Source organism: Schistocerca americana, chromosome 1 (genome assembly GCF_021461395.2).
Source record: "Schistocerca americana isolate TAMUIC-IGC-003095 chromosome 1, iqSchAmer2.1, whole genome shotgun sequence".
NCBI classification, from domain to species: Eukaryota; Metazoa; Arthropoda; class Insecta; order Orthoptera; family Acrididae; genus Schistocerca; species Schistocerca americana.
The window spans coordinates 1,079,394,324-1,079,412,282 of NC_060119.1; the positions used below are offsets into that span (position 1 = coordinate 1,079,394,324).

The window sequence follows — 17,959 nt, forward strand, 5'->3', positions numbered from 1 at the left end:
GCCCATGAAAGGCAAAGGTCCCGGGTTCGAGACCCAGTTCAGCAGAGTTTTAACCTAAGAACATGATGTCTGTATTACAAGGGCAATGATTTGGTGACTGGCTATGTACACAATCACAATCTGGTGTCATGGCACAGCACTACACTAAGGCACTCCTACTCAATGAATTCATCACTGTATGCTTCAGTGTGTAGAGAACTGATTGGCGTATCTACTCCTCCTCTATTATGCTGTCCCAGAACTTTGCATTTGCGTCACAATACTCATCTCATCAAGTTTCATTCCGTGTTTATATTCAGGAGAGTGCTCGGTGACAGCTGATTTGCTTGGTCATTTTAATCAGGTATGTCACCAATGTTCTTTGCATCTCTCCTCAACTATTATGACAGTCTACCTCACATAAGGTATGCCACATAAGGTGTGTACACACACACACACACACACACACACACACACACACACACACACACACACACACACACCAATTACCCCTCACTTTGCCTTACCCTAGTCCTGGCTCTGGTATTTGGGATGCTGTCTGCTTCCAAGCACACCCTGCCCATCTGAGGCATCCCGTACATGTTCCATTTCCACTGGTGGTGAGTGGTGTCCAGGTGGCATGTCAGTGGCCAGTTACCCTGGGGATGATATTCCCCCTTAAAATCAATAAAAGAGTGCCAGGAAGCTCAGTTCAAGCCACAAATAAGGAAATCAGGCACTGACACAGTAGCTGGATGTCATTCACGGCCAGTGGAAACAGACCAGATAAACATCACCACGGATGGCCGAAGAGCACTTGGATGCAGATAGTGTGCAGCATTCCAAAGTCAGGGCTGCAGAAAGGTGAAAGGAGGGGAGTAAGTAGCACACACAAAAAGAAGAACAGCCCCTTGATGCTTGAGTATGTCAGAGAGCAACTGGTGATGACAACAAGGAATGTTGTCGAAATAATGTGCCAAAAAGACATAATAATCTGGCAGATTACCTGCAATAACATTATACACTAAAAGTGATGGTTATTCTCAATCCCCAAAACATAAATTTCAAGAGACTGAAAGTCTGCCAATATCTGAAAAGTTTGTAAGTCCATCAAAATGGAAAAGGGTCCATGTTATGTTTTGTAGGACAGGTGACCACTTATAAGGGGAAAAGGTAGGATGAATATTGCAGACAGCATGGCACATAATGGCAGGACAGAACCTATGAATAAAGGGAAGTTCCTTAGGAACACAAGAGAGACGCATAGAAATATGAGTGAGTGAAAACTTTTAACTGATTAAATTTGGCAAAAATTTGCAATGCCAAGGAGAACACATAACTGCAATGAACTTTACAGCACAGATTAAGTACACGACGGAACCCAATGAACTGTAATCAGAGCCTCTCAATGCCACGACATGGAATGAAAGAGGCTATATGTTCCTGGAAAATTTCTATCCACTAGTCATCAGCCACAAAGCATCAATAATCACTTCTAGAAGTCCATGACAAACAAGTTTATGGAAATTTGTGGTAAGGGCTATGGGACCAAACTGCTGAGATCATCAGTCCCTAGGCTTATGCACTACTTAATCTAACTTAAACTAACTTACACTAAGGACAACACATACACCCACACCTGAGGGAGGACTCGAACCTCCGACGGGGAGGAGCCGCGCAAACGTGACAAGACACCTCAGACCGCACAGCTACCCCGCGCGGCCAAGTTTATGACCAACAACATTCCAGACATGTTCAATGTGTGACATGTTAAGCAAATGTACTGGTTATGGAAGCTGACATATAAATGATCCTTGAATGAAGACTAACCTCCTTCATCTCATGTGAATGTCATATTTCTGGCTCTGAAAACTCCTGGTGTAGCAGTTGCTTTTCATAGTCTCCCAACATGCATGAGTCAACACAAAACTTTTGTACGCAACTGTGTCAAAAAACACCTCACTTTGTGTTTGCTTACAATGCAATCTGCCACAGGGTAGACACTAATGTACCATTTAACAAAAAATTGGCCATCACTACTGAACAAATTGAAGTAGTATGCAATTAAAACAATAATTTGCTAGTCAACACATCATTTATGGTTTTAAAATAGCCATTTTAGTGTGAGGAATTTGACTTCTGAACAGTGTATTTCTTTGACTTCTGAACAGTGTGTTTCTCGCTTATGGGTATAACGGATCAAACTACTAGGTCATTAGGCCCTCTATTAAACAAATATTAAATCAAAAAAGTTCTTTTACAATGAAGGAGATGGGTAGCCAAATCAAACAGGGTCTCCCAACCAATAATGCCATATGATCATTTCATCAGAAAAACTACAAGAATTAACAATAATTAAGAAAAGTCAAAGGGAAAAAGTATTCGTGCTGATATTTTCTGATCAAATCCACATTCAAATGGTGATCTTTTTTCTCAATCATTAATTTTTTTATCATCAGGTAAGATTACACAAGCTGCACAGTTGAATAAAATATAAAACTAGTTTCACTGTTTGGATATCACTGGCTAAAATTCAAAGTGATGTGCTGGCTGTCTCAATGCTCACCTTACTGTGATGAAAGTGGTGGCACTATTACAGTGGGAACCTATGATAAAGGGGTACCAAAACTGCAGTAAACTGGAATGATTTGCTGAAGAATGTATTTATGGGTAACTCTAGTGTGGCCAATTCAGAGTCAGCAAAGAATTTAGATGCATGCATGCAGTTGCAGAATTTTTTTTTCAGTATGTTGTGGATCCTTGTTGGCAGCTTCAGCACACCACTCTCTGCTCCATGACACTAAGAGTTTTTTGGGTAGGGTTGTTTACAAGTCATGACTCAGTATCTTAAGTTCCAAGGCATCTTTTTTGGTTGCCACCTAGGCCATGTCATCTGCAAGTTCATTTGCTGAGAGTGCAACACAGCTGGGTGTCAACAGAAATATAACTGACCTTTCCAAGTTTTGGAACTTCAAAAGAAGGTCTTGAGTGTGAGTAGGTGTGGATGTATTGTGAAGCTTGCATAATGGCTACTAGTTATGCTATGAAGACAAAACATTCCTGTGACAGGGAGTATTATTCATTGCTAGCTGAGGAAGTGGAGGTATTTCCCATTTGACCATCAATACATGATCCATCACTGCACTCCATTAAGTAACTCATTATGTTACTAAAGTTACAGATGTGTTGAACTATTCGGCTATGGCAGAAGCACATTATGCATGTTTTGTAAGTAATGAATTGAAATACTTGGATGAGGCCCAAGAATGTGTTCTTATGGAGTACTGCAGCTGACATTTTGCAACACTCAAGCTTCAAGACCTGTAAAAAGTGCTAGGTCGTTAACATAATGGAAATTAAGACTGTACACTCCATGGCCTCTAAAAGTCTGTTAAATGCAATCAAGTAAAGTGTTATACTCAGAACAACACCTGGAGGGACCATTTTTCTGTGTGTGGTGAAGACCATGAGAAGTGTATACTAGCACACTGAAGGACCAATGACATTAACAATTACAGATAGAAATCAATGTAGAGTAGTATTACTACAATGCCACCACATGGTGTCATAAACTTTTCACAGATAGAAAAAGACTGCAATGAAAGGCTGACAGTCGGTGAAGACTGTTCTGATGATACCATATTCTAAGCAAATTACTGAGCTACATGAGTAAGACTCATGAACTGTCCTCACAGCTTTACTTCTGCCAGCACTTCATCACGTACCTTCCAAACTTCACAGAACTTCCCCAGCAAAACTAGCTCAGTTGGTACAGCACTTGCCCATGAAAGGCAAACGTTCCAGGTTTGAGTCCTGGTCTGGCACACTGTTTTAATCTGCCAGGAAGTTTCATACAAGTGCACACTAATCCAGAGTGAAAAGTCATTCTGTAAACAATCCCCCAGGCTGTGGCTAAGCCATGTCTCCACAACATCCTTTCTTCCAGGAGTGGCTAGTCCCACTAGTTTCACAGGTGAACTTCTGTAAAGTTTGGAAGGTAGGAGATGAGGTACATGTGAAAGTAAGGCTGTGAGGATGGTTAGAAGTTGTGCTCAGGTAGATCAGATGGTAGAGCACTTGCCCATGAAAGGCAAAGGTCCCGGGTTCGAGACCCAGTTCAGCAGAGTTTTAACCTAAGAACATGATGTCTGTATTACAAGGGCAATGATTTGGTGACTGGCTATGTACACAATCACAATCTGGTGTCATGGCACAGCACTACACTAAGGCACTCCTACTCAATGAATTCATCACTGTATGCTTCAGTGTGTAGAGAACTGATTGGCGTATCTACTCCTCCTCTATTATGCTGTCCCAGAACTTTGCATTTGCGTCACAATACTCATCTCATCAAGTTTCATTCCGTGTTTATATTCAGGAGAGTGCTCGGTGACAGCTGATTTGCTTGGTCATTTTAATCAGGTATGTCACCAATGTTCTTTGCATCTCTCCTCAACTATTATGACAGTCTACCTCACATAAGGTATGCCACATTCACATGGAATGCAATACACATACAGCTTTTGGAGTCCTAGATCATCTTTAACATTACAAAGAATGTTTTATCTTAGTTGAAGGGAGTCAAAACACACTGGATGCCATGTTTCCATAGGCATCCATCGATCTTTCCGGATACTGGGCCAACATGTGGCAGAAAAGCTACTGTGTGGGTCTCAGTTTCAGTTGCAATTTCAAGCTCTTTCTCAGACATTCTCAATTTTGAGTGAATCATCCGTTCAATCTTATGATCTGAGTACCCATTCCTTTTCCTCGATGTGTTGGTTAAGAGAAAACGGACAGATCCCTGGGTCATAGCGCATACCCGAAACCTATGCACAATGACCTTTATCTCCTTGCCTTAAGCCTTCACCATACATCACAAAAAAATTTGGTGCTAAAGACCCTGGCCCATAGAGCTTAAACACTTTTAGACAAAGAGATCCTTATTGAAGACGAGGTAGACCTTCACATGGAGTGTTCTTACGTAGTTAGTTAGTTAGTTACGTGTTCCATTGATCAATAGCAAGGAAAAACTGTTATGATGTGGAATGTGTCAAATGCACAAGAAATGCGCATAGGACACAATTTTTTTTTTTTTTACATTATAGTGTTATACCTAAATATTTCTATTATCTATCCCATTCCCTTAAATGGCACAAAATGCATATAATATATCTCCAGATTTATTTACTCATATTCAAGAATTCATCTATGGTATAGAAGGAGTTGTGAAGGAGGTATGATTTCAATTTGTTTTTGAAATTATTACTGCTGTCTATCAGACGTTTTATTTCATCTGGTAATTTATCAAAAAGTTTTATAGCAGCATATTTTAACCCTTTCTGTGCCAAAGATAGGTTAAGTAAAGGATAGTGTAGGTCTTTCTTTTTTCTGGTGCTGTAATCATGAATGTTGCTGTTGATTTTAAACTGGTCCATGTTGTTGAGAAAAAATTTCATTATTGGGTAAATGTACTGTGAAGCAGTTGTAAAAATTCCTAACCTTTTAAACAGATGCCTACAAGATGTGCGACTATGAACTCCAAACATTATTCTAACTACTTTCTTTTGAGCAGTGAATACCTTTTGCCTAAGTGTTGAGTTGCCCCAGAAAATTATTCCATATGACATCAGAGTGTGGAAGTATGCAAAGTATGTTACCTTATTAATTTCTACATCCTCAAAATCGGCAATTATCTGATTACAAACGTTGATGAACCTAGTTGCTTTAGCAGATGCAAAATATGAAATTTCCAGTTAAGTTTCTCATCTATATGTACACCCAAAAACTTAGTATCCTCTACCCTGGCTACTGACTTATTTTGATGTGTTATGTTTATTGAAGGAATTATGCGTTTTGCAGCAGAAAATTGGATGTACTGTGTTTTTTCAATGTTCAGAGCAGGCCCATTCGCAGAAAACCAATTAATAACTTTTCCAAAGACCTTATTTGTATCATTTTCTATCAGACTTTCTTTTACTGGATTAATAATTATGCTTGTATCATCAGCAAACAGTGTCAGTTCAGCATCTTGTTTCACATAAGAAGGGAGGTCATTCACATATATCAAGAACAGGAGGGGACCCATGATCGAACCTTGTGGAACACCTTATGTAATTTCACCCCAGTTAGATGAAGTGGCAAACTCCTTTGAATCACTTGAAGCATATAAAGAGACTTTTTGCTTCCTGTTCTGTAGATACGACTTAAACCACTCATATGCTGTTCCATTTATACCATAGAATTGTAATTTCTCTAACATAATGTCATGGTTCACACAATCAAATGCTTTGGATAAGTCACAGAATATTCCTACTGGTGACATTTTACTATTTAAAGACTCTATTATGTGGACAGTGAAATTTTATATTGCTGTCTCAGTGGAACAGCATTTCTGAAATCCGAATTATGATTTACTAACTGTGATTTACTACCGTTGAGATGGCTAACCACTCTTGAGTACATTACTTTCTCAAAGATTTTTGAAAATGCTGTAAGCAAGGATACTGTCCGGTAATTCTGGACACCTGTGGTTTCCCCCTTTTTGTAGAGAGGCCTGACAATGGCATATTATAACCTGTCTGAAAAAATGCCCTGAGTCAGTGATGCATTACATATGTGACTCAAAAACATTAGATGTAATTGCTCCACATTGTTTTAATAACTTGTTAGAGATGTCATCTGCTCCAACAGAACATTTATTTTTCATATATTTAATAATTTTCCTTATTTCACAAGAGGTTGTTAGATAAACTTAATCTGGCTAAAATTTTTCAAAACTGACTCTTCCGTGTACTGCCTGGCTTTCTTTTGAACTATTCTCGCCAATTTTGTCTCCTACACTTAAGAAATGATTGTTAAATACATTGACTACCTGTGTACTGTTGGTTAAGATGGTCTCATTCTCTTTAACAGTAATACTACCTACCCCAGTGGTTACTTTTCCTGTCTCCCTTCTAACAACATTCCATACTGATTTGATTTTATTGCTGGAGTTGTTAATTTCTTCTCTAACATAATTACTTCTTGATTTCCTTACAACTTTTCTCAGTACGTTACAGTAATTTTTATAGTGTAAAACTACTTCTGGATCTTTACTAATTCTTGCTGTCTCATACAGTTTTATTTTTCTTTCTGAAGACACTTTAATACCTGTAGTAATCCAAGGTTTCTTTGATAAGTTTGTGGTGTTACATTTCGTAATTTTCTTTGGAAAACAATGTTCAAAAAGGCATATAAATTTATCAAGAAATATGCTGCATTTATCATTAGCATTTGGCTCATTATATACATCTTCTCAGTTTACATATCCTAAACTTTCTCTGAAGTGATCTATAGATACCGGGTTGAGCACCCTCACACTTTTACTTAATGGTTTCTGAAGTGTACACCCTGCTAGGTTTTGTAAGTTATTTAGTTGTGCATCATGGTCAGATAAACCATTTACCACAGGGATAGCATGTGTGTGTTATACATCCTCTTGCTGTACAAATACATTATCTATTAGAGTACTACTGTCCTGAGCCATACGTGTAGAGAAATTGATCACTGATTCTAAGTTACATGTTGTTAACAACACTTCTAGTTCACTTTTCCTATCAGAATTGCTTAGAAAGTTAACACTGAAATCACCACAGATTAATAACTTCTTCTTTTTGTCTGACGGTCAGCATAATAGGGAGTCAAACTTTTTTATGAGTAGCCCACAACTGCTACAGCTTGAGTTGTTAATACATTGTCATGACATGTGACCAAAGCAACTGCATTTGAAACCTCACACAGGAGGCAGTATAAAATAGTATGATGTCACCATAAAAGACTAATTTTCATCTGTTCTGGGAATGAATCATCTCTGACGCCCAGAATGAATGCTCCAGTGTCTGTCCTGCTATCTCCAGGCCTTGTTGGATATGGCAAATGAAGTGAATTCCCTATATTTCTAAACTGGCCTGCAATTCTTTGTCTGCTTGCAATGTAGGGACACAATGTAAAAATTATTGTTTACATTATGTTGAGGCTCTTAGCAGACGTATCTGTGACTGGGATAACACCAAGTTTGTTACAAGGGATTGGGCTGCAAAAGAGTTTTGATTAATATACATCAGCTTCTCATTTTACCTATTTGTTCTGAAAATCAGAATGATTTTGCATTCAGGAAGGATTTATCATCTGCTCTGGTACAGAACAAGTATTGTGGTGATCATGTCCCATACAGTAGCGAAAGAAGGAAATACCTTGGGACTGTATCTCTCTGCAGCAATGCTACCTGCTCTGTCAGGTAAGATTTCTGAGACTGTTTGGTCATCATCTTAGGATAGTTTAGTTCTCTTATTGGGTGTTGTCCACATTGGTGTCACTCAATTGGAACAGCGGCTCTCTGCAAGGGCACTAAACAGGCACAGCACCTGCAACCGCTGCAGGGAGTCTCCAAGTCTCAGACTACATGAACATAAAATCCATGGTGTTTACAGGATGTACACAGCTCGGGCACCAACAGTATGATTTCTGCTTGGTCAGGGGGCTAAAGTCATGCAGATACTTGAAGTCTCCCCACAATGGATTGGATAATGTGTTGGGTTATGGGCACTTGCATATACCGCACACAGGACATTAATTATGTGGCATTGCATATCTGGTGGAACATGTACCACATCGGACAACCTACTCAACAAAGAAAAGTATTTTGAAAAACGAAGGGTCAAATAGGCTAACGGGGACCATACGTGATTAGCAAGACATAATGGTATACGAGGGTTATCCAGAAAGTAAAAGACGTTTTGAAATTAAAAAATTAACAAAAAGAAATTATTGTATACATTTTAAAGGTACACCTTAAGCCGTTTACCTACCCAACTGGCATTCAAATTGAGGCACTTATTACATCATCACTCACATTATGCAATACCATCTCTGTAGAAATGTGCCACCAGCAATTGCAACAATTGGTTTATACTGGTGTGCCATTTGTCATCAGTGTCAAAGCATTGAGTAACAAGCCATGTGTTCATTGCTGGGAAGAGCAGTTGTTGCTCATCATCAAATCCTGGTGACTCTACAGAAGCGAGCCATGGATCACTCACAAACAAGAAGAAAGTCTGAGCCACAGAGGTGAAATGAGATTTCATAGGACTATGAAATGTTGTACAGGAGCAGAAATATTACGAAACAGCAATGTTAGGACGTGACTAAACACATTTAATGTAAGAAGCAAAAATGAAGACACCAGAAGAAAATGGATTGACCATCTCAACAGAATGAGCTATGGCAAACTACCTTAAAAGTCAGAAATTATAATATAATAGGCTGACAATGTCTGGGAAGGAAAAGGAAGAGATGGGCACCGTAACAGGCAAACGCTTAGTACTTGAAGTGCACAAGAGAAAAAAGAAAACTTGGCATTACACCGGCAATTTCTGTCATTTAGTAAGTTGAGTTTTTTTGCCTTCACATGCAATTAGTTTCATACTGAAAACCATTTCCTAGCACTTGGTTCTCTTTCCTTAGTAACATCTCATCTGTCTCAATATTTATTTTTCACTGCAGTTTTTGAAGAAATGTAGTTGACTGCCATTAGAAGGTAGTTCAGGTATTAATAAAAATGTTTTGATGCAACACTTTCTTGAAAGTCACACTTTTCATAATAATTTTATAATACGAGACCCTTCCCCCCACCCCCCCTGGCCTGTTACCTGGAACATTAAAGGTAGACTAGACTAGAATAACTAATAACAATTAGCACGGAAATGAAACTAAACAACAAAATACCACAGCCCTTTTACTGGGTAGGAGTGGGGTGGGGGTAGACAGACAGACAGACAGACAGAGACAGAGAGAGAGAGAGAGAGAGAGAGAGAGAGAGAGAGAGAGATTGAGATTTCAGGAGTGGGAGGAGGAAGGAAAGAAGGCTGTAAATATCTATACTACTCAACAGCTCTCCTACATTATTTTCAACACTGGTTTTGTGTCATACCATTGTTTATCTTCCAGGCAAGATTTTTTTTCATAATATTAGTAATCATTCAAATTTATTTACTGAAACTTTTAAAATTTGTCCAGGGTTATAAATGCGTTTTAAGTGCTTTACCTTTTCCATTGTAAAGTGTACACCCCGAGAGCAACTGGCTGCTCAGCTGCCTGGTTTATACACACACAATAGGCTTCAGCACCAATTTCACCATCTTTAAGACACACAGAACGCAACTGTGATTTCATTGTGGCATCCACAGAGCTAGCCTGCTGGGACTAACAAGATAAAACCATTGGAACATTAACCAAATGCATTATCATGAAACTATAATCACATAACACTTTATACAACCATGTATAAAAATCAACTAAATGTAGTTAATTAAGTAAACATTATGTACAGTGTGCCAGAAAATTAATTTACCAATGTTACAAAGGCACAAAAAATATAGTTTAAGACTAAAATGATGCAGCAGTGTTCCTGTCTAGGTGTCAGATCATATAAACTAGACAACACAAAAAAAGGAGAGCCCAAGCTCGCACAGTTAAAAGTAATCACTGGATTTGTGTTGTATTACACTTCACAAAGTGGACATCGTCGACATTCGAGAAATGTTCAAAACAAACCAGTAACTTGCACCATGAACAGAGAATGAAAAATGGTGCACTCCAGTGATCATGAAGGTTCACATCATCAAGACCGAATGCAAACTCCTTGTGAGTTAAGACACTGTGCACGATGTTTAGCTAGGTATGCACTCTTAAAGAATGCATAGAAAATCATATTGATGAGAACTGATGGAATGTGATGTCATGCAATGAAATGTGAAATAGTCTTCTGTGGAGCTTATACAAAAACCAGCTATAATTTAACGCACATCTGTAGATACTGTGATAACACACACATCCAGAGGCTGAATTTGTCCAGTGATTCCCAGTGGTATGAATTACAATCTCACACATTTTTCAAAGGGATAGTTTGCTCTAAAGGTACAATTTTTATACACAAACCAGGTGTAAAGCAAAAGCAGGTTATTTTGCCCAGATACTGGCCAAAAACAGTGCTCACACCACTGCTGTAGTCCTCTAATGCCCATTTCCCCCACTCTTTCTTGCTGTGATGGAAATATTCCCTGTTGACCTTTCAAGATCACACACACACAAGATCATAGGGACAGAGCACAATAAATAACTTTCCAGCCAACTTACCATCCAGATTAACAGTTGGCATACTTGTATAGGAATATGTTATGGCATTGATGTTACTTGATATTGATACAACTGTCTTTCTACCTCTAATTTCCTGGGTTCAAACCCCAATTGATCTGAGTTGAAAACAAATTCCTTACTGAATTATGGGGTCCATTTATTTATCTCAGCTACAAATTCTTTGGATGATTCAGCAGTTGCTGTTTGAAATTTCATTATCTTACATCTTCCAATTCTGTAAGACTGTTTGAAATTATACAACCATTCACTGCTTCCCTTGATATCACTGTAATCTATGTCACTTGCAATTTGATGTGCATGGTCATTATGACGTACATCCTGTACACTGTATTGAGCATCCCTGAAACGCACAAACATCAGTTTTTGTAACAAGTGTGTCTTGTCCTCCCTTGAATGTTTGTAGTTTTTCTTATGCACTACATGGTCATATTGCTACAGACTTATTTGGAATCTGTTCATAACTGCTTTTTAGTAAGCTGTGGATGATTTTCCATGTTCGTAATTACATATAGTACCGACTCCTTGGACAAAAAAATGTTCAAATGTGTGTGAAATCTTATGGGACTTAACTGCTAAGGTCATCAGTCCCTAAGCTTACACACTATTTAACCTAAATTATCCTAAGGACAAACACACACACACCCATGCCCGAGGGAGGACTCGAACCTCCGCTCGGACCAGCCACACAGTCCATGACTGCAGCGCCTTAGACCGCTCGGCTAATCCCGCACGGCCACTCCTTGGACCACAATTGCCCTTCACAACATGTCACTGGAGACAGGATTTGTGGTTTCCTGTTCAAAAATGATAGCTCGACACAAGTTTCAATATCACTTTCACTGGGTAAGCCGATATTGTCACCATTGTACTCTTCATGTACATTTGTCCACACAGATGAATGTATATGACTCCACACAGTCCACTGACTCACCTTTGCAGAAATGCTAATATTTCATCTGCCACTTCTTTCCTTGGGTTCCTTTCTGACAAAAGCCAACTTCGGCAACTGCTGTTGTGGATATTACGCATTGTTTGCTTTGTTTATCGTTGCCATTGCTCAGCTTTGTATCAACACCACTAGACCTGTAGCACTGTTGCAAATTACTCATCGACTAAACAGTTCAATCACGCTCTGTAGCCTCATGCTGTGCTCACCACTGGATATCTCCAGTCTGCCCCCTGTTGCTGTTAGCAGCCAATATTGCGGTAGCAAAATGTAGGGAAGGGGGAGGGGGGGGGGGGCATCAGGGCATCAAACATCGTAAATGTCACTGGTCTTTTTCGACCTTGTGAGTGAATGGGAATGTGGTAGATCTGGTAGGTACAACAACTCTAAGAGAGATAGTTGGTTCTCATTTGCCAACCAAAGACCTAGGTTGTAAGCAATTTTAAGTGACACTCAATGAGAACATCGTTGTTGCATGTAAAACATGGTATGTGGAGTGCTGTATTCATGTTAGCTGATAGCTCCATGATAAAATGGCAGCTCTATCTCTAATCACTAATGGCAACTTTGTCTTGCTGTGTGCTTGTAAACAGCAGTAAGTGCAAAAATAGTTGCTAGTAGTAGCAACAAGTGCAATTTTTGTGCGAAAAAATGCAATTAAACAGAGAACCGACTCGTGGAGATAACATCTTGGACCTACTGATAACAAACAGACCCGAACTGTTCGACTCTGTATGTGCAGAACAGGGAATCAGTGATCATAAGGCCGTTGCAGCATCCCTGAATATGGAAGTTAATAGGAGTATAAAAAAAGGGAGGAAGGTTTATCTGTTTAGCAAGAATAGAAGGCAGATTTCAGACTACCTAACAGATCAAAACGAAAATTTCTGTTCCGACACTGACAATGTTGAGTGTTTATGGAAAAAGTTCAAGGCAATCGTAAAATGCGTTTTAGACAGGTACGTACCGAGTAAAACTGAGAGGGACGGGAAAAACCCACCGTGGTACAATAACAAAGTTAGGAAACTACTGCGAAAGCAAAGAGAGCTTCCCTCCAAGTTTAAACACAGCCAAAACCTCTCAGACAAACAGAAGCTAAACGATGTCAAAGTTAGCATAAGGAGGGCTATGCGTGAAGCGTTCAGTGAATTCGAATGTAAAATTCTAACGGAAAATCCTAGGAAGTTCTGGTCTTACGTTAAATCAGTAAGTGGCTCGAAACAGCATATCCAGACACTCCGGGATGACGATGGCATTGAAACAGAGGATGACACACATAAAGCTGAAATACTAAACACCTTCTTCCAAAGCTGTTTCACAGAGGAAGACCGCACTGCAGTTCCTTCTCTAAATCCTCGCACAAACGAAAAAATGGCTGACATCGAAATAAGTGTCCAAGGAATAGAAAAGCAACTGGAATCACTCAACAGAGGAAAGTCCACTGGACCTGACGGGATACCAATTCGACTCTATACAGAGTACGGGAAAGAACTTGCCCCCCTTCTAACAGCCGTGTACCGCAAGTCTCTAGAGGAACGGAGGGTTCCAAATGATTGGAAAAGAGCACAGGTAGTCCCAGTCTTCAAGAAGGGTCATCGAGCAGATGCGCAAAACTATAGACATATATCTCTGACGTCGATCTGTTGTAGAATTTTAGAACATGTTTTTTGCTCGAGTATCATGTCGTTTTTGGAAACCCAGAATCTACTATGTAGGAATCAACATGGATTCCGGAAACAGCGATCGTGTGAGACCCAACTCGCTTTATTTGTTCATGAGACCCAGAAAATATTAGATACAGGCTCCCAGGTAGATGCTACTTTTCTTGACTTCCGGAAGGCGTTCGATACAGTTCCGCACTGTCACCTGATAAACAAAGTAAGAGCCTACGGAATATCAGACCAGCTGTGTGGCTGGATTGAAGAGTTTTTAACAAACAGAACACAGCATGCTGTTATCAATGGAGAGACGTCTACAGACGTTAAAGTAACCTCTGGCGTGCCAGAGGGGAGTGTTATGGGACCATTGTTTTTCACAATATATATAAATGACCTAGTAGATAGTGTCGGAAGTTCCACGCGGCTTTTCGCGGATGATGCTGTAGTATACAGAGAAGTTGCAGCATTAGAAAATTGTAGTGAAATGCAGGAAGATATGCAGCGGATAGGCACTTGGTGCAGGGAGTGGCAACTGTCCCTTAACATAGACAAATGTAATGTATTGCGAATACATAGAAAGAAGGATCCTTTATTGTACGATTATACGATAGCGGAACAAACACTGGTAGCAGTTGCTTCTGTAAAATATCTGGGAGTATGCATGCGCAACGATTTGAAGTGGAATGATCATATAAAATTAATTGTCGGTAAGGCGGGTACCAGGTTGAGATTCATTGGGAGAGTGCTTAGAAAATGTAGTCCATCAACAAAGGAGGTGGCTTATAAAACAGTCGTTCGACCTATACTTGAGTATTGCTCATCAATGTGGGATCCGTACCAGATCGGGTTGACGGAGGAGATAGAGAAGATCCAAAGAAGAGCGGCGCGTTTCGTCACAGGGTTATTTGGTAACCGTGATAGTGTTACGGAGATGTTTAATAAACTCAAGTGGCAGACTCTGCAAGAGAGGCACTCTGCATCGCGGTGTAGCTTGCTCGCCAGGTTTCGAGAGGTTTCGAGAGGGTGCGTTTCTGGATGAGGTATCAAATATATTGCTTCCCCCCTACTTATACCTCCCGAGGAGATCACGAATGTAAAATTAGAGAGATTAGAGCACACACGGAGGCTTTCAGACAGTCGTTCTTCCCGCGAACCATACGCGACTGGAACAGGAAAGGGAGGTAATGACAGTGGCACACAAAGTGCCCTCCGCCACACACCGTTGGGTGGCTTGCGGAGTATAAATGTAGATGTAGATGTATATTTCAGGGAAAATTTGTACAAATCTGAGGATGGTGTGGATAACTATGACTCTGATTAAGATCCTGACTATGTCCCTGAATGTAAAAGTGCTTCAAAAGTAGTTGCTAATCGGCTGTGTGTGACTAACTGTTTATGCATGTTAACAATGTTAAGTTGTGCTCCCTACCATCATTTACATGAATTTTCATTGTGAGATTAAATAGTTCAGCAGCATTTCACTGTAATATTGATACACATACAAAATAATACCTCACTCTCAAAGGAAATCAATACAGGCCCCTTGACGTAAGGAAAATGGGTACCATGATTATTTCTTTGCCTGAACAACATAGCTGGTTAACATGGAAGACAATTCATACACTGTTGGCATTTGTATATGTTGCCATGACATTGGGATACAAACTAACTACAGAAGAAATATAGTTTTTCCCAAAAGGTAAGAATCATGTTAGTTTGCTCAGTTGGAATAGTTGCCACAACATTATTCTGAACACAGATCAATCAAATATAAATCTCCCACATGATCAAATGGAACTAAAAGTATTAAATACATTTTAAGACTGTTAATGGTGGAAAGAGTAAAGGCAACAAATTTGAGATGTTGAGTCCTCAACAGGCACATAAGCAAAACTCAGAAATTTCCTGAGTTTTTTGGACAAATCATTCTTCTGAGCTAACAGAAAAGAGAGTGCCTGAAAAAATAGTGAAGTATCCAGAAGCGGAGGAGGAAACGGAAATACAACATCACAGATTGAGAGATTATGTGATTTTATTTGAGTGCTAACAATATTGAGTCAAATTTACAAAGAACAAGGGCATTATGAGCCCACTTATCAGTAGGACGATGCATTCCCTCTGGCCCAGATGCATGCAGTGATTAAGTTCAACATCATAAAACCAATTTATCCCCTACCAAGGCAAGCTAGTCAACATCTATTGCAACTGGTCCTTGATATCCTGGCTACTGGCATTGAGGTGGAGTTGACTCTGAACTGATCTAATACGTGTTCTACTGAGGACAGATATGGGGTTCTTGCTGGCCAAAGGAACACCTCCACACCATGCACACAGTCCATACACACGTACACCATATGTGCACGTGCGTCATCCTGTTGAACAAAGGGCAGGATACTGTCAAATTATGACGTACTGTTGTGCCCTCAGAGTTCCCTCTATGACTACAAGTTGTGAGTCATACGCAATGGCTCCCCACACCATGATACCATGAGGAACATAACTATGTCTCTCCAAAACATTGGAAGAAAGTGACATCTCCTCAGGTCACCATCATACCCACCAACGATGGTATCAGGTAGTCCACAACTGTAGTTCACCACTGAATGCAATGTGATACGATTCACCACTAGTCCGTGTTTCCCAATCATGGTACCAATCCAAACATGTTGCTGGTAGTCCATTACATGTTCTCATATAGCACTAGTGTGAAGGGGTTACAATGTGCTTGGTGCACAATATGGCAATCATCCGTTGTGGTTGTCAGATGTGGTTGACCAGAAAATAGATGACGAGCCTGGCACAAATTTTCACTTGTTGCCATTCATTCAATTTATTTTGATGCCTAATTACAGCTAATATTGGAATTTCACAATTTTATGTAAATATACAGCTTCTGGCTGCTTCACAGTTTTTTCAGGCACTCTTTTTCTGTTAGCTCAGAAGAATGATTTGTCCAAAAAACTCAGGAAATTTCTGAGTTTTGCTTATGTGCCTATTGAGGTCTCAACATCTCAAATTTGTTGCCTTTACTCTTTCCACCATTAACAGTCTTAAAATGTATTTAATACTTTTAGTTCCATTTGATCATAAATGGTGTCTGTTCTTGTAGGCTTGTCTGAAAGGACAGACACCTTACCCATAAATCTTACTTACATGACCACCTTCATGTTCCCATGTAATCCAATGTTGGGCCACTTATCTGAATGCTCCACAAATCTGGATACTGCACAATGGACACCCTCAGTGAGATGCTTTACAAAAAGTGTCAGGTGCTGATAACACTATCATCATCTCTGAGTCCTTAGCAGTGACCATTTAATATCTAACATTGTGCCCACCCATTTTATATAACCCACAACATCCCATAACAACACAAACACACTATGGCTGCCATTTTACCTGCCACAGAGAATTGCAACTCTATCATTTACACAACAAAATTGAAATTCCAACAGTAGCCATGATTGGGTATAAAAATAAATTCAACAGCGACAAGTGAAAATTTGTCCTGAATCAAGACTCGAATCCAGATTCCCCACTTTACTTAAACGGTCGTCTTAATGACATCCGCTATCTGAGCGCTCTTCCTGTCCAACCCAAACTGCCAACTTGTCACACACTACATATGTAGCATTCCCTGTCCAATCTCATGCTGATTGCCACAATAGGTCGGACAAAGAGTGCATCTGCATTGAACGATCATTAATTGCCATCAAGGCACATATAAAGCATGGGGTTGCAATCAATGGGGGTAATGGACAGGTGAAGCTACACACGTAGTGCGCAACAAGTTGGGAATCTGGGTTGGTAGGAAGCGTGCTCGGATAGCCGAAGTGGTTAAAGCTACAGCTCTTGTAAAGCAGGAAATCTGGGTTTGAGCCCAGGTCTGCCACAAATCTTCCCTTATAGCCACCGAATTAATTTTGATGCCCGATTGTGGCTAATGCCAGAGTTTCAATTTTGTCATACTGTATATAGCTGTGGGATCATGAAAGAACTTTCAGGCATGCTCGAAAGACATATAAATATATGCGTCTTGACAGAAATTAATGACCACTCAGTGCAGATACACACTCCATCCGACCTCCTGCAGAATCAGCATGAGGCTGCGGTCAATGAGGGTAATGGGTAGGGGGTACTACGTATGCAGTGTGCGACAAGTTGGGAATTTTGAATAAAC

General features: G+C 39.9%; 1 protein-coding gene across 2 annotated transcripts in view; it reads right to left on the reverse strand.

Annotated features, from left to right (window-relative positions):
* LOC124617695 (trafficking protein particle complex subunit 11) overlaps window positions 1-17,959 on the reverse strand; it is a 120,347-nt gene that overhangs the window by 20,861 nt on the left and 81,527 nt on the right. For both annotated transcript variants that reach the window (XM_047145287.1, XM_047145286.1), the window contains exon 17: window positions 10,064-10,221. In XM_047145287.1, coding sequence (XP_047001243.1) covers window positions 10,064-10,221 — 158 coding nt within the window. The remainder of the gene's footprint in view (window positions 1-10,063; window positions 10,222-17,959) is intronic.